This window comes from Saccopteryx bilineata, chromosome 1, assembly GCF_036850765.1.
Source record: "Saccopteryx bilineata isolate mSacBil1 chromosome 1, mSacBil1_pri_phased_curated, whole genome shotgun sequence".
Lineage (NCBI taxonomy): Eukaryota > Metazoa > Chordata > Mammalia > Chiroptera > Emballonuridae > Saccopteryx > Saccopteryx bilineata.
The window spans coordinates 347,718,828-347,740,750 of NC_089490.1; the positions used below are offsets into that span (position 1 = coordinate 347,718,828).

Below are 21,923 nucleotides of genomic sequence, written 5' to 3' on the forward strand. Positions count from 1 at the left end.
TCATAATTTTTATACTGATTGTATATTGAAATTAAAATATTTTAGATATATATAGGGCTAATTAAATACATTATTGGTATCATTAAAATGAACTTCACTTGGGCCCTGGCTGGTTTGGCTCAGCAGTAAAGCGTCAGTTTGGAGTGTGGAAATCCTGGGTTTGATTCCCGGCCAGGGCACACAGGAGAAATGCCCATCTGCTTCTCCTCCCTTCCCCCTCTCTTTTCTCTGTCTCTTCCCCTCCCGCAGCCAAGGCTCCATTGGAGCAAAGTTGGCCCGGGCGCTGAGGATGGCTCAATGGCCTCTGCCTCGCTAGAATGGCTTCAATTGCAGCAGAGCAACACCCCCTGGTGGGCATGCCGGGCGCATCCCTGTTGGGTGCATGCAGAGTCTGACTCCCCCCTCCTCACCCCCACTTCAGAAAAATACAAAAAAAATTTAACTTCACCTGTTTCTTTTTACTTTTTAAAATGTGGCTATTAGAAAATTTTAAATTACATCCATGGCTTACACTATATTTCCATTGGCTAGCATTGCCTCTAGGGGCTTCAGTGAGAAGCAAGTAAGGCGAAGGGCCTTCTCCAGGCCCACTTCACCTGCTGCCAGCGAGAAGGCACCTCGAGGGGAGGGATGGCCTGCCACACACAGTGCCTAACAGAGCTACTCAGCGAATGGACAGACCTGGGAAGAGGCCCAGGAGAAAGAAGCCCCTCACGACACCACTATCCCATCTTTTATTCAACAAATGAATGGCGATGGAGATGCAAGGACAGGACAACAGCAAAGTTTCAATAAATAAGAAATGCGGACAGCACTGGGGCCCGTGCCTGCACAGCCCCACATAAATAACCAGGTTGCTGGGCCAGGGGACAGACAGGCTGGGCAGCTGCCCGCACTGCCCACGCGAGGATACAGACACACCAACACCACAGGGACATAAATTGTCTAGGTCAGAGGTGCCCCTCCAGCCTGTCCACCCCTGGAGCTCCTGATACCTTGGGGTCGGGGGCTGGGCAGGCTGGGGCCCTACCACATCCCTACCCAGGTCAAGTCTGTTCCTTTCCATTTCAGTAAAAACAGCAGGGTCAGAGGCAGGCACATGCATTAAGCCCCTTCTGTCGGCAGAGCCAGGGATGGGCAGCCCCTTGGGGGCTTGAAGGTGGAGGCTCTCGAAGCAGCAAAAATGGGGCCCGGAAAAGCTACTAGTGGCAAGGAGGCAAACTCTCCCACCAAGTGACCCAGCCCAGAGCCTGCAGGGAGCTGGAGAATCCCTGGGCACTGAGACTTCACAGTCAGAAAAATTGGGACCCAGTAATGGCCAGGAAGTTTCCCAGGATTAGAACCCAGGGATTCAAACTCCCAGCTCTGGGCATCTGGTTGCCCCAAGAGGAGGGGGAGGTACATCTGCTCTAGGGCCCTGAACAGAGGCAGGAGATGGCAAATGACTGAGGTGTGAGGCTGGGGGTGCTAAGCAGAGGGCCCTTCCCCTCCATCAAGGCCTAGCCTCCTCGTGGTACAGTGGACCCTGTGGGCTCCTGGGATCTGACCAGGGCACAGGCTCAGGGGCACCTTTCAGGGAAGGAATGGGCAGCAGGGACAAGGGCGGGACTTTCAACTTGCTCCTGTACACGGTGCCTGCTGGCCTGCTTCTCTGGGGCAGACACTCCCACCTCCAAGCCTGGGCTTTGGCTGTTTTGTCTGCTGGGCCATTGCCTCTTGATTCCCGCAGGCCCTGCCTCCTCCAGGAAGCCTTCGGAACCTCCCAGGATAGGGCTGCAGTATCCTCAGACAAGACAGCCCCTCAGATGACCAAGTTGCTCTCACTCAGCCGGACCACATAGCGGTTCTCCTGGGAGACATGAAAGGGGGGTCAGAGTGGAGTCAGGGGCTCTGGGCTCCAGGAGAGTGGTCCCTGCCCAAGGCCCCCTGCACCTCCACCCCTGCCCCATCTGCAGTCAGGGTAGACACCTCTCTCTGGCCCTCACCTCAGCCTTCTTCTCTGCTGGGGGTTTTGGCCACTTAGTATGGCTTCCACTACTTCCCAGCAGTGTCCGCTGCTCAGTGGGGAGGCCGGGTTGTGGGGAGTCAGGGAAATCACCCCCTGATGGCCCAGCCTCCATGATGGTCTTCACCTCAGAAGCCAATGAATTTGTCCGCTGCTCAGGAATTCGGGCCACGCGGAACCTGTGAAGAGAGGTGGAGCAATCATTCCCCTCACTAGAGGAGGAACCCCGGAAGTAGAGAAGGCAGCACCTGCCAGCGTCACACAGCAAGTTCATGGGTCAGAGCCATTCCGATGCCCTTTTACCCACAGATGAGCTCCCAACACCCCCAACCTTAGGTTTCAGGTAGACAGGCCCTCGGCCTGAGGGGACCCAGGTGTGATAAGGGGCCAGGACCCTACCCTGAGGACCCAAGAGCTCCATGTGAGACTGCACAGCTGAGCAGACCTGACTTCTCCCTGGTCACCCCCACTTCCCAGACAGGTACACTGAGGCCAGGAAGGGTGGGGGCCATCACCAAGCAGAGTCTTCAGGGCTCAGCCTAGGGCCCTGCCGCCTCAGCCCCGCCTCAGCCCCGCTGTCATGTTTCTCCCTGACCCCGCTGCATCTGTGCCCACCTCACCTGCCCACAGACAAGATGGTGATCTCTCCCTGGCGTCCTGCCTTGGCCCCGGCCTTGGGAGCCCTGGCTGGATTGGGCAGGAGTCTGGGAGTGGGCGTGGTGGCAGCTGCAGCTTCAGGGGACAGCAGCACCTCAGGCCACTTCTTCTGGCTACAACGGGAGCAGCAGGGGCCAGAGAGTGAGGCCAGGCCCTGCACAGTGTGGAGGTGGTGGTGATGTGGACAGACGTGTGGCATGCTGGGGGGTCCGGGCGGCAGCCTGCAGAGGGCACAGGTGGCAGTGGTCACCAGGGGAGGCTAGGACCAGGAGGACACAGGGGGCAGCGACGGGAAGTTGGGGTGACAGGAGAGAGAGCATACACAAGGGGTGAGTCCCCAGGAGGCAGGTTGATTAGCTGGAGGTGGGCCTTCCTCACCTACACACCCACTCACCTGGGCACAGGCCTGTGGCTGGTTTGTACCAGCTGTTTGCTGTGATACTCCTTCAGCAGCTCCTCCAGGGCCGCTGCATTCTCTGTGGGCAGCTGGAGTCAGAACCCGGCTCTGGGCCACGAGGGGCACTCCCCCAGGACACCCTGTCCCAGCACAATGCTCCTGCCTGCCCCCACCCCCTCCCAGTCTGGGCCATGTGCCTTTTCCTCCACCCACCCCGACCTCCCCAATCAGGCAAGACCAGGAGGAGGACAGGCAGCACAATCAGCCACACTGGTCAGGAAGGCCCGCCCGGCCCCGCGTGACCTGGTGGGAAGGGCCGAGCAGGGTGGATCTGACCCGAGGCTGCCTCACAGGCTCTGAGAGGAGACCCTCCTTTCCTGGGCACAGCGTCGGGTCAGACTCCCCCTCACCTTTCTTCTCTGTGATCAGGCGCACCAGGACCCCAATGGTGTCCTCATTGGCTTCCTCAGCCCGGTAGGCAGGGTTATTCCCTGGGGTCAGAAGAGAAGGGCCATCCATGATCTTGGGGAAGTGAGGAGGGTGAACTCCAGACTCTGGAGCTACACCGGGGCGTGGCAGCAGAGGGCGCACCGAGCCTTCCTAAGATTTGGGCTAAAAGTCTGGGTATCTATAAACCTATTCTGAGAAGCCCATTATCACCCTCACCACGGCATCGCTGCTCCCTGCACTGGAGCCTCAGGTGCTTAGCAGTGTCAGGGCCGCCTGACTCCACAGCCCCTGCAGGGCGGGGGCTCTTCTGGGGACTGCCCTCTCCTCTCCTCTCCTCCCCTCCCCTCAGCCAGCAACTCCTGCAAATCCTGCCAATTCCAGGCCTGTACCTCCCTGCACTCAGTCCTGCTGTCTATAAAACTATCTGAGGGCTCTTGGTCAGCTTAGGGCCCAAGGCCAGGAGCAAACAGAACTTCTAGTACTTGTACCTAGGCAGGAACTAGCAGTTAAATTAGTTCTAGGCTAGGAAAACAAGGGCAGTCGCAGAACAGATGGTCTAAGTGGCCACTTTCTGGTCTGCTTAAAGCTCTTGCCCCTTCTGGTTCCCTCCAGACTTGAGTGTCAGGAGCTGGGAAGGGCTCTGCCCAGTCCCAGGTAGCCTGGGGCACTGGCACAAGACGTCATTTCAAAGTTGACTTGGCCACAGGCTGCTGTGGGCAATACATGTGCATGTAAGGCCCCTGCCCTACTGGTCTTCAGGGTATAATAGAGGGTGGGGAGGAGAAAGGAGGGCGCAGGGCCCTGGGGTTGTCCAGGAGCATGGCTGACAGGGAGCGTGGGGGGCAAACCACCTACGGGAAGAAGACATCACTGAGACCCAGAACCTTCCTCCAGAGAAGCTGGACTCCTTCCTACTGCATACCACACTGGTCCTTACCCAGCCCATTTCAGGGGCCCTCTGGTACCAGGACTCGTAACTCAAACCACAGCCTGGAAACCCAAGCCTCTCCAGCTGCCTGCCCAGGACAGCTACCCTGCCAGCCCTTCAGGCCAGAGGTCAGAGGTCAATTTGAGTAATGAGTAGGCAGTCTGACCCTTGAACCACACATACAACTGTAGCCCTGAAGAGTCCAGACTCCTAAAGCCAGTCATGGCCTCACCCAAAGTGGGATCCCACTAACGCCACTGCTATTCTGCCTCAGCTCTGCCCCATGGCCACCTCAGGCCACCTCATCCTTCTGGGCCGGGCAGGTTCCCTCGGACGGCCCCAGGCTGGGCTGGGCCGTGCCCTCTGGCCTCCCCACCAGGACCCCAGGCCAGGCCTCACCGCTGCCTCCGCCTCCGGGGCCAGGCCCCACGTCCTTGTGGGCGGTGCAGTGGTAGCCCTTCCGCTTGAGCAGGTTGCACACCAGGATGCCCAGCAGCCCCATGAGGCAGAAGACGGGCACGATGGCAATGACGGCGTACTGGGCGGCCGTCTCCTCAGGGCCGCCTGCCCGCGTGCCGTTCCCAGGCTGCCGTGTCTCCCCAGCGCTGCTGGTCCCCGCTGCCACCTCCACGCCGCGTCGGGTCCGCCACCTCCGCTCTGCGCACCACAGAGGACAGAGGCATGGAGGCGAGCCAGAGAGAGAGGGACACAGAGGGGCCCCGGGCCCAAGTTAGGGGGTGTGTGAGTGTGGTGTGTGTATGTGTTAGGATGTGTGTGTGTTAGGATGTGTGTGTGTGTTAGGGTGTGTGTGTGTGTGAGTTAGGGTGTGTGTGTGTGTGTTAGGGTGTGTGTGTGTGTTAGGGTGTGTGTGTGTGTGAGTTAGGATGTGTGTGTGTGTTAGGATGTGTGTGTGTGTGAGTTAGGGTGTGTGTGTGTGTGTTAGGATGTGTGTGTGTGTGTTAGGATGTGTGTGTGTGAGTTAGGGTGTGTGTGTGTGTGTTAGGATGTGTGTGTGTGTGAGTTAGGGTGTGTGTGTACATGTGTACGTGTGTGGTGATGTGCTGATGTGTCCAGGCCACCCACTCCCTGTCATGTTGGGGAAGCAACAGCCAATTCACCCCCGCCCCCCTATGTAGCCATGCGATCAGTCAGCCTGAGCCAGGGCTCCTCAGGCCTCAGGATGGTCAGAAGCCCGTCCACCCTTCACACTGGGTCAGAGAAGTAAACAGACAGCACTGTGTACTGTACTTGCTTGAGCGCAGGGACACCAGATCCTGCCTCCCCATGACCTAACCTGGTCCATGAGCTGGTTGCCTCAGAGGTGACTGACTCAGCAGGTGAGAGGAGAGGGGTGTGTGTGTGCTCACATTCATCTGCATGGGTGTCTTTAAAGGGATTAGGACAGGAGACAGACAGGTCAAGATGGGAGCCCTCCAGCATGGCTGCCACCTGCTGGATGGTCTCTACTACTCAGAAGTGGGTCGACACATAGCCACATAGCCAGTGAACAACTGACCACATCCTGCTGGCCGTGCGCTGAGGGAACAAGGACCCTACTGCCCTGGATGGACACTGTGGGCTCCCCGGGCTCAAGCTCACCAGGCGCCTTTCCACACACACCCTCACCAGTCCTGGGCCTCATCTACCACTCACCGTGACAGCCGCGAGGGCCCACAGGTGTCCAGGAGCATGGCTGACAGGGAGCGTGGGGGGCCTCTGAAGGGGCAAACCACCTACGGGAAGAAGACATCACTGAGACCCACAACCTTCCTCCAGGGAAGCTGCACTCCTTCCTACTGGTCCTTACCCAGCCCATTTCACAGATAGGAGGACTAAGGCCCACTCAGGAGCTGGGTGAGGCTGGGACCCCACAATCCAGAATCCTGGTTTCCTGCCCTGAGCCCCCACACCCCACCCTGTGGCTCACCCAGGCTGGCAGTCTCCACATAGTGTGTCTTTAGTCCCTGTGCCCGCCTGGGCCTCCAGCCTCCCTCGAAGGCTGCAGCGGAAGTGGGACTGGCATGGGCTAGAGCCCCACGAGGCTGAGAAGGTGCCCGAGGGGCAGGACCTGCATAATGTGCCCTGGCCTGGGTCCTGTGGGAGGGAAAGGGTGAGAACGAAGCCAGGAGCCAGGCCTGAGGTCCCTGGGAAGCCCACCCCTGACCCTGAAGAGTCTTCCCAGGACAGGGCAGATAGGCAGGACAAGCTCACCAGGCTGGGCTCCTCCCCAGGCGGGCACAGCCAAGGGGCTGTTGATGCTGTTGCAGCCAGAGGCCAGGGCAGCAGCTAGAAGAACAGTGGACAGGGCAGACTGAGCAGAAAGCATGGGGCAAAGCATCTCTGGGGCTGTCTACCCACCACTCTCTTCTGGACGGCCCAGGAATGGGACTGAAGACCACACAGGGCCATGGACACTCTAACCTCAATCCCTCACGTTGCACGTAAATCCTGCTTGTCCCAGACCTGCTGCATGTCCACTGCCTATGCAGGGAGAGAACCACATCTGCTTCTGGAAAGTACTGGAAAGCCCCCGACAGGGCCTGATCAGGATCTCAAGCCTTTGGGTCTCTGAGTCATACCCCTCCCACCCTCCAGGATGAGGGGGAAATGCTTCCGAATTCCTCTCTCAAGTTCCGGCCCCTTCCTACTGCCGCCCCCCACCCCCGCCCCCCAGCTGGGTTTGCCATTACCCAGCCTCTGTGCCTTAGCCTCGGGGCCAAGTCTGCAGCTGGTGCTTCCTATTCTGGGCCCTCAGCTGAGTCTCCAGGACCACTTCCTCCTCTGTGACCTCCCCGTGACACAAAGCAGCTTGTTCACACCCCTGCACCCACACAGGGCAGGAAACGTCCCAAGGGAACTCGCCTCTCGATGTGTGTCCCCAGCCCATCCCACTGGGAGCCCCCTCTGCTTCCCTTTCCAGGTGCGACTGTCTGCCCTGAATCCCCCTGCTGTGGGGAGACCCCCGTCCTCTAATTATGCTTTGGGGGTGGCAGGCCCAGAGTGGAGCCATGGACCTGAAGGGCCCAGGGAATGTCACACAGGATGCCCTGGGGACCTCCTCAGGCCTCAGGCCTGTCTTCCAGCACCAGGAGCAGTGTGGCCCAAGAGGCGCTTCCTGGGGTCAGACCGCCTCACAGGAACAGCTGAGAACCAGCCTACCTAGCACGGCTCCGAGCAGCCTTTACCCTCTACCTCCTGGGAGGCCCGGGCACAGGGCGCCCCACTCAGCTCTGCGTTCCCATCACAGTCCTATCCCCAACTCACCACAAAGAAGCAGGACAGGGGCCAGTGTGGTGGAGGGCTCGGCTTCATCCTCAGGCCCTGTGGTCCCCAGCCTAGGGCAGACAGAGGGAGGCTCGGCAGGAGGCAAGAACAGGCCTGCTTCCAGCATAACAGAGGATGGGAACTCGCAAGGTGCTGCTGGGCGAGCAGAGGCTCGGCCCACACGCACCACCAGCCCCTCACCCCTCAAGCCTGAGTGGAGGAGGGGGTGCCATGTCTTGGGCCAGCCTCCCCAGACAGCACAGACTGGAGGGGGACAGAGGGATGTGCCAGGCTTGGGCGGCTTCCTGGAGGAGGACAGGCTTCCTTCCCCTTCCACAAGCAGCCAGGTGCCCTGGGACACGGGCCGGGGAGCCGGAGGAAGGACGCCTGTGACTGCAGCTCTGGGAATGGAGGACGAGAGTTTGTAATCGCCCTCCCCTAGCCTCTCAGGCTCCCCCCCTCAGAACCCCTGCAGGCCACCAGCATGCCCACCTCTCCCGCTCTCCACCTTCACTCTCATATTCCTGCTCACAGGAAGGCCCTTCCTCTCACCCGTCAAAGCTCAATACAACAAAAGAGAAAAAACCCCAATATCAGGCCTCACTCTCCAGCTTTGGGTTCAGCCCCCAAAGCTCTTGCGTGTGCCCCCCACCCCGACTCCATCACCTTTCCACTGGTCTTTCCACTGTCCACAGAGGGCCAGGGGCAGACCAGGGGAGGCCCTGGCGCGGTCATGGTGGCCAGCATCCAGCCTCCCATTCCCTCTTCGGCACCTACTGTGTGCCAGGCACAGAAAATAATATGGGCCCTGGCCAGTGGCTCAGTGGATAGAGTGTCGACCTAGCATATGAATGTCTCAGGTTCGATTCCCAGTCAAGGAACAAAGGAGAAGCAACTATCTGCTTCTCTCCCCCTTTCCCTCCTGCAGCCAGTGGTTCAATTGGTCTGAGCATGGCCCCAGGCACTGAGGATAGCTCAGTTGGTCTGAATGCATCAACCTCAGGTACTAAAAATAGCTCAGTACTTGAGCATTGGTCCCAGACAGCATTGCAGGGTGGATCCTGGTCAGAGCACATGTGGGAGTCTATCTCCCCTCCTCCCACCTAAAAATAATTAATTAACTCATTAAGAAAAGGTAATAATATGAGCATTAACAAGATAAACACTATCCCTGACCTCAGGGAGCTCATACCACAGGGTAGACTGGTGGCCGACAGATAGTGTCCCCTGCACGGCACTGGCTCGGGGCTGAGCCCCTCAGGCTCAGAATGTAGCCTCCTCTGGAGAAAAGTCACCAGCCAGCGGACAGGGTTGGAAGAGCAGAGAGAAGGATATTAGACAGCAAAAGGGACGTAGCAAAACAAGGGAGTTCCCAACGACATATTTTCAGGAGGCCTGGCTTCAGGTTTAGGAGGGTGAGGGAACTGATATTTTTGTCTGGCCTCAGCCACAAGCCACGTGGAGCCTCTGAACCCTGAGGGGCCGCACCGGGGGGGGGGGGGGGGGTTACGTCATTGGCCTATCATCTCCAGCAGGTTGAGGGGACCCTGCCTGGAGCCCCAAGCTGTCTGATGCCAAACCCTTGAAGAGAAGCGCTGTTTGCAGTGCCCCCCAGGCCACACGAGAGCCCCTCCACCTACGGGTGGCCCAGGCTTCCCACCTGGAAAAGCAGCCAGAGGAAACCGATCTGTCCTCACTGCACGGCCTGGCCCAGCACAGACCTCACCAGGCCCAGGCTGGGGGCTTAAGTTACAGCACAGCAGGGGGAGGGGCAGCAGTCACACCATGGGACTCTCCAGGTCACTGGCAGCAGCTCTGGGCCCAAGGCCAGCTCAGGGGAAAACCTGGGACAGAATATCGGGCCAGAGTAGGGTGAAGACTGCACCCAAGCAGTCAGCACCCAACAGGTGACATCCCCTGCCCCCTGCCGCCCCCCCATTTAATTTGGTCACAAGTCTTCTTTTCCAGTTTCTCCTCCAAAGTCAACATCCACCTGGCCTGGGCAGCTCCCACTCAAGCCTACCTCACGGCACCTTCTCCTCTGGTCTTCGCTGGACCTAACCCACAGACCCTGCGCCCAAGCCCCCTGTCCTCAGGCCGCCCCGGAGCCCTGCCCCGTCCCCAGACCCAGCATCCCTCCCAGTCTCTGGGGTGGGCTCAGAGGGCTGGGGCAAGAGTGAAACGTAAGAGGCACAACAGCCAAAGAGGAGATGGCCCTGCCCTGCCCCTGGCCCTGACTGGCCCCCGCTGGGTGACCTGAGCCCGTGGGGAGGGCTGCGCAGCTGCTCATCTCTAGACAGACAGCTGTGATCTTGAGGCTTCCAGGAGCAAAATGGGGGTCCAAAGGCCCAGACTCAAAACCAGAGAGGACCCACTTAGGCACATTCACAGACACCGCCAGAACCCTGCTGCCTTCTAATTACGTGCCTTCTAATTACCCCAAACCGGCACTTACTCCAGTCTAGCCCCCAAGTCTCTGCTTACAGCTGCTCCCCCCGCCCCGCCCCCACACTCAGCCCAGACTGAGCCCGGGGTGGGCCTGCCCAGTCAGGCAGCAGGCAGCCCGCCGCCCAGAACCCCGTGAGCACAGACACACCTGCTGTGGTGCCCCTCCCTCTGCACCCCCTTCCCCACGAGGACTCCAGCCTCTAAGCCCTGAGCCCTGGAACTTCCACCAAAAAGCAAGTTCAGACCAAAGCTGCTTAGCTGGGTGGGGGTCTGGGAAGGCTCCCTCCCCACTGCTCGGCCTCATCCTGGAGGCCAAGCAGTCGGTGACTCCCCAAAGCCGGCACTTCCTTAGGGCTTCCTAGAGGTGGCAGGTGGGCAGACCAAGGCCCTGGGAAGGGCAATGGCCACAGCCAGGAGCCTCCTGTCCTGCCCCCATCCTCCTGGCAGGGGAGAACCCCCACACACACAAAGGAGGAAGTGAGCTTAGAGGCCGCTCCTCCCTGAAAGAAGCCTCCTAGCCAGGGGCCCCAGCAACTCTCGGTGGGACCCAAGCCCCTACTCCACCTCAGGGTCTCAGCTTCTCATCTGCAACATGGGGTTACCGTCTCCGGGGTGAGGCTGCTGTGAGGTTTACAGGAGGTAGCGAGCCTCAAGCAGGTCTCCGGAGTTCCTCCCGTTGCCCCTTCTTTCCTGCAGCACGTCCTGCCCAGGCAGGTAACTGAGAATTTGTTTGCCTGCTTGTTTACTGTTTGCCCCCTCCCTCCCACCACCAGCAGCAGACAGCAGCAGGGCAGGGACGCTGTCTCATACACCGCAAGGCCCTCCCCGGCCCGCGGCCCACGTTTGGGGCAGGAGGCCTCCACCAAACCGGCTCGCAGTCGCAGGGGCTTCCTCACACTCGGCCCACCGCTACCACCCAAAAAAATACCCAAACCATTAGAATCAGAAATTCCCTGGAAAAAAGCCAACCAGCAAAGTCACGACCGGGGCCCCAAGCGGGAGGCCGTGGAACACAGAGAGGTGCAGCCCTGGCGGCCTCAGCGAAAGAGGAAGCTGTGCCCCGCCCGGGCCTCGCACCTTCCCCTTTCCCAGAACCCAGCCTCACCAGCCTCGCCCCTAGCCTCCCGGTCAGTGCCACCGAATCCTGAAGGCCGTCCACCCCATGCCCACCCCAGGGCCCATGTCTCCGGCCTCCAGTTCGGCCCCACCTGCAGCCTAGGTGTCTTGTCTCCGAGGCCTGCCCCCCAGCGACACTGAGCTTCTTTCAGTCCCCCACACTGGCCTCTCACCCCAGCACTGGTATCTGCTCTCTCTTCTGCCCAGAAACCCCTCCCATCACCAAGCCTACACCTACTCTTCCTTCAGAGCTCTCAACTCAAAGCAACTTCCTCCTGGAAGCCCCCCTTCCCCTTCTGCATGAACCATCCTGTGTGACCATCCTGTTTACCCGGCCCCTTGCCCACTGACTGCTGCCCTACGTGCCCAGTGCGGGCCCTGGGAAGTGGGGTGGTATATACCGAACTTAGGAGGTGGGGGCAGGGATCAGAAAAGGCACCGTCTGGAGAGGGTCCAGCTTCTGCCAAGGTTGGGAGGGCCAGAGAACAGGCAGATGGTTAAGGAGCCCAGAGGCTGGGGTGAGGCGGGGGGTGTGGATGTGGCCCTGAACCCCTGAGCTAACTTAGGGGAGACCAGCCTGGCTTGCCCTTCACTGGCTCTATGGCTGTGGACCTTCCCCCACCAGAGGGCTGATGAAGGAATTCACATGAAATACTGTTCTCAGCACAAGGCCGGGCACAGAGTGAGCCCTCAATAAGCATTAGCTGTGCCTCAGTTTCCCATGTGTAAACTGTGGAGGGGGACTAGCATGCACTGATTGGTAGGTGTGAGCTCCACACGAGGCTCTCTGACGTTCACGTATAATGCTTTGGCACAGAGTCTGGCACACAGGAGGTGCCCGGTCAGCTGTGGTGAGAACCAGGAAGGTCGGAGGGTGTCAGAAGGGAGAGGTCTGGGACGGCGGGTGGGCAGTGCCCAGGTCACACCAAGGCCGGCTGCAAGCTGAGAAGCTGGCACTGCTGCCAGGGCCCACAGGAGCCTGGAAGGGTGAGCAGGAGAGGGACTGGAGTGGGGCAGCTGGCTGTCTGGGCGGGCTCCCTGCCAAGGGAAGCCATGCTGAGGAGCTAGAGGTGGAGGCAGGCGCCCACCTGGGGCAGGGAGGGCCGGCAGGTATTTCTGCTTCCCAGCCGGCAGCTCTAGGACCTGAGGACCACCCCACAGCCTCCAGAGGCCAGGGCTGCCTGGATATACGGGGGACACAGTCCCCTCATCCCCCTCAGCAGTGGCTGCACCCAAGACAGGAAGACAAAGGCCACCCATCAAGAGAAATCCAGGTTAGCGAGGAGCCCAGTGGTTCCCTGGCAACTGGGGCTAAAGTAGGGCAGTGCCAGTAGGGAGGTGTCTCCTCCTTCCCCACCTCCATCTTCACAGGAAGGGAAATGGCTCTCATTCCCTTGGGCCAGGCCCTCACCCTGGGCTGCCTCCACTCCTCACAGGAAAGGTAAACATCCCTGGGTAAACTGAGGCATAAGAGGTTACTTGCTTGGGTCACACAGGCAGCAAGTGGAGCCCAGGCCTGTCTGACTGCTTCCCACCTCACTTCTGGCCGGGGCCTGGCACACAGCACATGTTCTCAGGGCGTCCTACTGCCACCAGGCCTGGGCGGCTCAGCGGGGTGAGGCGGCCAGACGGGGCCTCGCCAGCTTCCCCGGTCTGGGTGCAGCGTGGATGCTGTCCCTGCCTCTTCCCTGGGCTGAGTCAGTGGCACCGGGAGGGTGGTCTACACCAGACAGTTGTCCCCGGGGCCGAGCTGGGACTCCCTAACAGCCCTCACTAAGCACTTACTGCATACCTCATTCCCTTTCCAGGCCGATTTCACTGGACCCCTTAAAGACGGTTCCAGGCTTCACAAATGAGGAAAATGAGGCTCAAAGAAGCCAGGTAGCATCCTATCCCACCCTGCTGCCGAAGGAGGCAAGGTTGCCCACCTGGAGGGGGAGCAGGCGGCAGCCCCGCCCACCACAGGGCTAGCATTCCCACTGCTCCTGCACGCCTTGTTCTGTCCGCCACCTAACCACGCAGCACTGTGGGCCCCCTGCTCAGACCAGGCCGGGCGTTCTGGGCCATCCTAGGCTGTCTCCTTTGGCTCTCAAGACAGGATGGTAAGGGGCCAGGAGCGACGGAGGGCACCTCACTGCACTCCTGCTCGTGCTGTTGCTGCGTCCTCCTCTAAGAAGCCACCTTTGCCTCCCGCCAGGCCAGAGCTGGTACCAGATCGCAAATGTGCCGGGGTGGCCCAGAGTCTGCTTAGCATAGGCCTTGTTCCATCATCCTAACCTGGCTGCCCTGAGAATTAGTGAGGGGTTGAGGGGGAGCCGCAGCCCCAGCCTGCCCCATTCTCTGCCCCCTCCAGACTTTGGGTGCTGGGGACAGAGACCTGCCCCAACCCCCTGCAACCCCAGGTTGAGCCCTAGCCAACACAGCTTGAGGACCGGGGTCAGTATGACGGGAAAGGGTGCTGGGCTCTGGAGCAGCCACACCTGGGTTCAAGCTCTGGCTCATCACTGAGTAGTCTGTGACCCTGGGCAAGTTCCTTATTTTCCCTGAACTTCAGGGTACTCCTCTGCAAACAGGGGTGCTAGTCTCTGCCTCTAGGGTGGAGCCACTGTAAATAGTGCTGGTGGGGCCTGGCCAGGCCTCTCCTGAATACCAGTTACCACTGCAACCCACAAGGGCCAGAGGAGGAGCCAAACTCAGAATGGATCAGTGGCCAGCCAAGGTCACCCAGGGGCTTGGGAGTGGGCAAGAACGCTTTAGGGAACCAACGTCGATCCCAGCAGCATGGGTGGGGGAGCCTTGGTATCCCCAGGAAGACCCTGGGCGCCCATTTCACAACCCCTACACAGGCCTGTGTCCACCTGCTCCACGCCAGCTAAGCCTTAGGGATGGAGGGGTGCTGAGCAGCCAGCCCCAGCCCCATGTCTCCAAGACTCAGTTTCCTCTATAATTTTGAGCAATTGTACCTGCTCAGCTGACCTCCTCGTGTGGCTGGAGGTTCCAGAGTTCACAAGGGAACAGTAGCTTACCACAGTCAGGCCTCAGCCCGGGAACCACCTCCTGCAGGAAGCCTTCCCTGTCGGGGTGGACCGTCCCCTCTCCTGACCCCTTCAGCCATCCTTATTCGTGGTCTTCCCCAAGGGAGGGAGGCAGGGAGGCACACGCAGGAGGCTGGCGACCGAGCAGAGCCGGGCGCTGTGGGCAGCCGGGCTGCTCCCTGAGCTCACTGCTGCTTCTCACGGCGAGAGGGTGTAAAGATCCAAGATTACATCCCTCCTCCTGGATGCCCTCCTTCCTTCCCTCTCCACCCACAGACTCAGACCCTGCCTCTGTTTGGCCTCCATCCCTTCCCATCCGTGCCAAGTAGCCAGGGCACTCATTCACAGCCACATGGGCATTTATTTATAGAACTCTCATCTTTCCCAGGGTGGCCCAGGAAAGAGTTCTGGCCTTCCACGCAGACAGACCTGGGTTAGGGTCCTGCAAGTCTCCTTCCCCTCTCTGGGCCTTCTTTTCCCTGCCTGTACCTGAGGAGGACTGCCGTCCCTCTAGGCACAAGGCTGAGGATGTGAGAACCTCAGGATCCTCATCCTGGGGCTGGGCACACAGTAGGGACACAGCATGGGCTCATTCCTGCTACTCTGCCACTCCAGTCCCTACTGGTGCCACTAAGCCTAGGCCCACCCAAGACCTCGGCACAGAGTGGGTGCTGAGCTCTGCTAGAGACCACGTCCCGGCACCCCCACTCCTGAGTGGGGGCAGGGCTGGATGGTTCCCACTGGCTGATCTCAGGCAAAACTGAGAGGAAGGCCGGCCCCATAGTACAGGGAGTCCAGCCTCGCTCAGCTGGCCAAGTGCTGAACAGCCCCACCGACACTTCCTCTCCCTGCGGGTGGCCAGCCTCTCCTTCTTGGAAACTGCTGCCTGAAAGGTCAGACAGCCCTCACCTCCACCTGGGCTCCGGGCGAGAGCCTGACTGCCAGACTCCAGCACCACTGGCTATATATAGCCTCAAACCAGGGCTAGGCCCCTCTGCTCACCGGCTCTTAGCTTCCTTGAAGGAGGGGGGAGGAAGGGGATCCCCTGTCGGTGCTGCTGCGAGGGTACCGAGGAGACCCGCACGGGGCCTGGCACACTGCAGGCCCTCAGCAGGGCGATTCCTCTGCTGGCCCAGAATGACGGCCATGCCAGAGGAGGGCCCAGGGCAAGCACCAAACCGGCCCCTACCCACAGGGGTGGCCTTGAGCCCCCAGCACACACTCGGAAGCTGTGGAGACCCTGGCTGCAAACCTCCTTGTGCATCCCAGCACACAGGAGCCCCCTCAGAGGCCTGACCAGCACAGGCAGGGCAGTGGGAGAGGACAGGCTGCTGGCGGGCGTTCCCCAAAGTGCCCACACCTGTGCCTGTTCTCGGGTGAGCGGGAGCAGCTGGCAGGTGGACCACACCTTAAAGAGGGGCTCACATGGGGCCGAGGACCTCCTGGGTGAGGAGGTGCTGGGGCTGTACCTTGAATGGCCAGGAGAGTTCTAGAAAGAGGAGACGGCACAAGCAAATGCAGAATAGAACCAGGCGTCCAACAGGGAGATGAGGGCAAAGGTGTAAAGATCAAAAGGGTCTTGGAGGGAAAAGACTTGATAGGATACGCGTCTGGACGGTGGTTTACAGGCAAAAAGTCAGTTCCCTTAGGGAGGCGCTCTGTGTGTGTGTGGAAGGGCTGGAGCGGAGGTGGACAGGCTGGCACAAGAGTCCAGGCAAGGGCAGCAGCCCGCGCTGGCACACAGAGGGAGCCCTGATTTTGTGAAGGTGTCTCAGGCCTGCTTCCTGTCCTGGGCCACATCCAAGCGGCCTGGGAACGTGTGGCAGAACCCAAGGTAGGTGCCCTGTCTGGAGCCTGAGAGTCAGAATATCAGGGCCCTGGGGTTCCTGGTTAAGTCTCTGCACTTCTCCAAACCTCAGCCCCTCCCTCTGTAACACAGGGCTGGGCCTATGAGCAGCGGCGGCAGCATGCTGACAGCCCCTGGAAGTCTCCCCTCCTTGGCCAGACACAGACACCTCCCTCCAGCAACTATCACACCAGTCCCAACTGGAGCCGCATGTAGAAACCCAGCCTGGCCTCACTGTCATTCCTGTCATCCCCAGAGGCCCAAGTTCCCAGAAAGGTTTGGCCTGGGAAGGGCACAAGGTGGCGTGGGCTGGGGGCCTCTGTCAGGGCTGAGACCAGAAAAGGAGGTTAACCCTTGGCTAACCATTCCCATCTCCCCCCTCCCAGGCCCTGAGCTATTTCCACCTCTTTGCTGGGGATGGAAATAACCCAGGCTCAGCCCCAGGAGACCAAGACAGTTTATTCAGATCAGCCCCAAGCAGCACAGCTCCAGCCATTCCAGAGAGGATGGAGGAACACCCTGATCCCCAGCCCCAATGGTCCAAGCTAGCAGGGGCCTCTGGGGAGAATGGGGAGACTGCAGCCCCAAGAGGGTGCAGCACAGGCTCAACGTCACTCCAAGACCGCTCCCTACCACAGCGTGTGGGTGGACTTGGACAAGCGACCCAGAACCCCGCTGAAGATGAGGCTAGGGCCTCTTAGGCATGGTGGAGGTCAGTGGGGACTCTGTCCTTGCAACCCTTGTAGCCTGGGCTGTGCTGCTGACTCCTGACACTCTTCAAAGCAACGTGGACGGGTCCCATAACCAACTGCAGGCTCTAGGAGGCAGGAGACAGGCCTTTATGGTGACCTCTGGTTAGGGGGGGGGGAGTTAGAAGAAGGGAGGGAGAAAGAGGGGGAAGAACAGGAAGACCATATAACCCAACCACCCCCAAAGTTTCAGGCATGTGTAAACACAACGCACTCGGGCCTCACAATGGCACACCCTGGCAAGGCCATGCTTGCCACCCTGGGTTTGAGAGCAGGAAACCCAGCTAGGCCATGGGTACAGGCACACCTCATTTCATTGAGCTCCTCTTTGGTGTGCTTCACAGGTGTTGTGTATTTTACAAATTGAAGTGAAGATCTTCCACCAGCAAAAGCGTTAGAACTTGCTTTATTGTGATCCTCGCTTTATTATGGTGGCCGGGAACCGAACCCGCAATACCTCCGAGGTGTGGCTGTATTAGGAAGGTGGGTGGCCCTCTCCAAGCATCTCACAGGGCTTCAAGGGCCGGAGACCTGAATTCCAGTCCTGGCACTACCCTGACTCTATGTGACCCTGGGCAAGTCAGTTGCTTCCCTGAGCCTCAGTTTCCTTCTCTGAAAAATAGTTACATCTTAGAACCACTGTGAGGATTCAACAAGAAGAGCACTCCATAAAGTGTTGTGTACAACACCTGTCCTCCACCCTTGCCCCCACCAGAACTCAATCAACATTTTCAGAGAATATTATCTGAGGACAAACTTCCAGATCTCTCAACAGGTGCCCCCTCACCCCTCCAGGGCTGGGGAGCCAGATTTCCATTCTACCCTGCATGAACCTGACAGACCCTCTTGTGTGTGGGGGCCCAGAGGGGTCTAGCCCATGTGGTAACGGGGCCCTGCCCCAGCTCTCCACATCAGAGACCACCCAGGGGAACAGGTCCATACCGCCTCTCTTCCCACAGGGAGATGAAGAAAGGAGACCAGGGCCAGGGAAGTCAACGTCTATGGATTAGAATTTCAGCCGTGGCCCCTGAAATTCTGAGCTGTGCTTCCCACTCTGTCATGAGCATCTACTTGGGTGTAGCCCCTGGCCCACTGTGTCCCCAGCAGACAGACTGACCCCACATGCCACAGCAGTCTTTTTGCCTGAAGAGAGGAAAGGGAGAACAGAGGGGTTGACCCCAAAACAATAGAAGATCCCAAAGTGATGATTCACAGTCCAATCACAGCTCACCACCTCAGTGCACAGACCAGACGGGGAGACTGAGGCCCATGGGGAGCAGGGTCTGAGAGCCAGACTGGACCCAGTGAGAATACAGGTGACCAGGGGAGCAGAGCTCTGTCAGGCCTCTGGGACCCGTGTGTGTTTGTGTGCGTGCTGGGAGGTGGAGCCTGGAGCTATCTCAGGGCCCCTCAACGGCTGCCAGAGGTGTCACCCCACCAGATGCGGCTCAGCCTTGGCCCCTCTCACTGGGTAGGGCAAATCTGTCAGCACCCACCCACCCACCTCATTACATTGAACTCGTGAGGGGCACCTTCTTAAGGAGAGACCTGGAGAGACCCTTGTCCTCTGGTTCCCCCTCCATCTGCAGGCAGGGTTTTGAAGTCCCTCCTCTTTTCATCTCTTACTCAAAGCTCAAAGCCCTGAGGCGTAGAAGAATCTCTCTCTCTCTCTCTCTCTCTCTCTCTCTCTCTCTCTCACACACTCTCACACACACACACACACTACTTGACCCCACAGCACACTTTGGCTCCAGTGATTCTGGGGCTGGGTCTCACAGTCACTTGGGAGGTTCCTCTCCCTCTACTGCACACTCACATTAAGAGCAGCCCTGACCCTACCCTGGCCACACACACCCTATGCCACACACACACAGTGACCCTAGTGACCTGGGGTCTCACAGTGGGCTGGAGTCACTCTCTGTCTCTTACACACACACACACACACACACACACACACACTCACACTCTGCCTGTCACAGATACACAGAGCCCCTCTGTCTTCCGCTCTGCCCAGCGTCACCGCCCAGTAGCCCGACCGCACGTTCGCCCTGGCTGGGCCGCCTATGCGCCGTGTCACCCACAGTCACGGGCTGACACCGTTCAGACCCACCCCCATTTGGCCACCCAGCTTCGCAGCCGCATCAAGGCACCACCGTCCTGTCCTGCACCCGGTCCTGGTCTCGGTCCAAGTTTGCCGGGCTGGGGGCGTCTCCGGGGCCGAACGGCTACTCAAACAGCAAGTCCCGCCACCACTTCAACACCGCGCGCCCGTGCCTGGAGCTGCGGCCGAAGGACACGCAGGTCCCGGGGCAGGGGGCGCAGGGAGGGGCGGGCCTGTGCGCGGAAGACTCCGAGACAAGATGCGGGGAGGCAGCGGGGTGGGGGTGGCGCGGCTGGCGCGGGCCGGGGCTGCGCCATCCGCCGCGCAGCCGAACTTCCTCAGAGACGTGGGGAGGCAAGGGCGCCACTCGGGCCCACATCCCTCCGGCCTCGCCGCGGGGTAGCGAACCCGGTGCCGGGGCTCCGTGCACCTTCCTTACCTGGCCGCCCACAGCAGCTCCAGCAGCCCAGCTCCACGCGGCGCCCGGGCCGCCCCGCGAGCGCACGGGCGACCGCGCAGCCTGCGCGCCTTTTGAATGAATCGCCTGCCCGGCCGGGACTACACAAGTCCCACCCCCACGCGTCACGGCAGCCAGCCCCACCCCCGACGTCAGACTTGGGGCCGTGGAAGGTCTCCCGTCTCGACGTTCTGCTCCGAGTCCCCATCACTCTCTTCCCCGGAACTGCAGGGACAGCGCGAGAACAGGCCTCTTGGGATCAAACTCTTCTGGGCGTCAAACCAAAAAAGAAGGTTATACGATGCAAGATAGACTGGAGACTTGGATGCTACTACGGTTCGGTCACCACTGCCAGTGCCAACGGGGCCACCGCTGCCCCTTCCCTGGGTCTCGTTTCCCTCCTGGCAAATGGCAACCAGGGAAAATGACCTCACTTTGTCGATGAGGTCCAGGCCTGCCTCTAGAAACCTCCACCTAGAGGGTGACAAAAAGCCTGCTGAAAGTGAATGTATAATGGAGGCCCACCTGGTGGGCACCAGAACATTTCTCACGGCCCAGCCCACATCTCCTTCGTCAGGAGACCTTTTCTGTCTCCACTCTCCACCCCACCCCTCTCTGACAGGATAGTCAGCCCTTCCTTCCAGCAGAACAGGTGACGCACTGCTTGCCTGTCCTTACCACAAGCTGACCCTCAGGGTGCCCAGCAGGGCAGTGACTAGAGGCTCCAGGGCACTATTCACATTGTATTCCCAGTTCGGTAAATCCGGCACCCCTAAGTTGTTTGATGTGGTGGGCCAGGACTGGAGGCAGCAGCTCAGCACCCAGACCCCCTCCCGCACCCCCAACCACACACACACACACACACACACACACACACACACACACTTAGTGCCTCCTGCTGGGGACAGAGGTCTGGCTGGGATCAGGATAATCACAGCCCAAGACAGAGGTGGAGGAATGTAAATACGTCTGTTGGGAATAGTTTGTTGGGGGAGGTGGAGAATTCAAAACTACACAGTCACAGAATCTGAGCCCTGAGGTTAGGAGACAGGGAAGGTCAGGTCCCCAGGGTCCAGGTGATTCCAGGAGGAGAACTGGACACCTGCAGAGGGAGCAAGGGGTGGGAAGTTTCCATTTCTCTGGGCCATGCCCAGGTTTTGGGGGATGGGCAGAATGAGCTCCAGGTTACTGACAGAGTCATAGACCCAACACCCTCATGTCAATGGAGACCTCCAGGGCTGGGGTGGTCCCAGGGTCACATATCCCACATCCAAGCTCACAGAGGGAGCCCAGAAATGACTCATGCTAGGGACCTGGTGAGGAGGCCAGAGCATCTCAGGACACCCTCCATTCCTGCAGATGTTTTCTTTGTAAGTGGAACTACATAGTATACCCAGTTACAAGTTCTGGAGTTCATATAAGTAGCATTTCACGTGCTGCTTGGTAGACCAAGTAGGGACACACTTTTTGGTCAAGTGGCACTGGCTATTAACCAAACATCCTACAGAGGGCCCAAGTCTCTATATTACCAGTTTACTGCGGGGCTTTTGTCAAATCCCTTCTCCTACTCAGTTTCTCCATCAAAAATTAGGTGGGAAATTTGTTGGCTGACAAGCATTCTAGTTCTCTGTGGGAGGAGGCAATTGGCCGCCCTGGCTGGGTGGTAAGAGTGAGCAGCAGTGACCGTAGCCAGAAAAAAAGGTCAGGGATGATGAGACTGAGGTGGCCCCGCCTATGGTTCTGGGGGCTCTGGCTGGCAACTCTGGGCTCTCAGGATGCAGTTCCATAGGGTCAGGTCCCCTGGAGTCACATCCTACACACACCCCATCCCTGCACCCTTGGGTTAGGAGCAAGCCTAATTATTATTTACTGCCAGTTCTGGCTCCTAGACCACAGCAAGCTGCAAATGTGACCCTGCCCAAGAGTCTACGAGCATCTGGCCACTACAGTGAAGAGGCAGGGAAAGAGCTGTGGAGGCCGCAGAAGAGATTTAGTTGGCTTTTTATGGAGCTTGGAGAACCACAGACTGAAGAACAAAGCACTCTCGGAATCACAGGTTTTAAAAACTTCTGGCATCTTAGATGAACCCACAGAATCTTAGCATTACAATCTCTGAGCTCAGGGACCTCAGAGACCATCTCCTTGAACCTCTCATAGTGCAGTGAACCTTCATCCTAGGTGGCACAACATAAGGCCCCAGCAAGTTGGGATGAGCTGTGATGGTGATCAGAGCCAGGGTAATGGGCTCCATTTCCCACTGAGGCTCTGCCCGGGGGTTGGATCTTAGGCTACAGGATCAGAGGCCTGATACGTGGTTTGCGTAGGATCTGAGCCTGTCAGCCTCTGGGTTTGTGGACTAGGAATAGTGGTGCCCTCTGCTGGCCGCACTGGAGTCTAAAGCAGGAGGCTGGGTGGGGGTGCTCATACTTAAATTTTAGTCCTGTGGGCCTGGCCAAGTCCTACCCCTTGG

The 21,923-nt window shown here is 59.2% G+C and overlaps 1 protein-coding gene across 5 annotated transcripts; it reads right to left on the minus strand.

Moving 5' to 3' along the window:
- Window positions 1-719: 719 nt before the first annotated feature.
- Window positions 720-19,543, minus strand: RELT (RELT TNF receptor). 5 transcript variants are annotated; one of them, XM_066250456.1, is made up of 12 exons: window positions 11,358-11,431; window positions 9,362-9,545; window positions 7,702-7,772; window positions 6,649-6,723; window positions 6,365-6,531; window positions 6,091-6,170; window positions 4,837-5,094; window positions 3,470-3,550; window positions 3,057-3,138; window positions 2,626-2,883; window positions 1,986-2,184; window positions 720-1,849 (listed from the first exon to the last, which is right to left on the minus strand). In XM_066250456.1, exons 3-12 carry the CDS (start codon window positions 7,747-7,749, stop codon window positions 1,802-1,804), a joined length of 1,296 nt encoding a protein of 431 aa, XP_066106553.1. In that variant the 5' UTR covers window positions 7,750-7,772; window positions 9,362-9,545; window positions 11,358-11,431; the 3' UTR covers window positions 720-1,801. The 5 variants fall into 5 exon arrangements, with proteins under 5 accessions (XP_066106553.1, XP_066106558.1, XP_066106541.1 ...); XM_066250461.1 differs by lacking the exon at window positions 11,358-11,431 and adding an exon at window positions 10,714-10,883; XM_066250444.1 differs by lacking the exons at window positions 9,362-9,545; window positions 11,358-11,431 and adding an exon at window positions 19,436-19,543.
- Window positions 19,544-21,923: the final 2,380 nt, after the last annotated feature.

Excerpts from the sequence above, each read along its gene's own strand:
- RELT (XM_066250444.1), bottom strand. The coding sequence starts at position 7,749 with ATGAAGCCGAGCCCTCCACCACACTGGCCCCTGTCCTGCTTCTTTGTG. Across the intron at positions 3,139-3,469 it reads CCTGATCACAGAGAAGAAAG|AGAATGCAGCGGCCCTGGAG; the intron begins GTGAGGGGGAGT and ends AGCTGCCCACAG. Across the intron at positions 2,185-2,625 it reads ACCATCTTGTCTGTGGGCAG|GTTCCGCGTGGCCCGAATTC; the intron begins GTGAGGTGGGCA and ends CTCTCTTCACAG.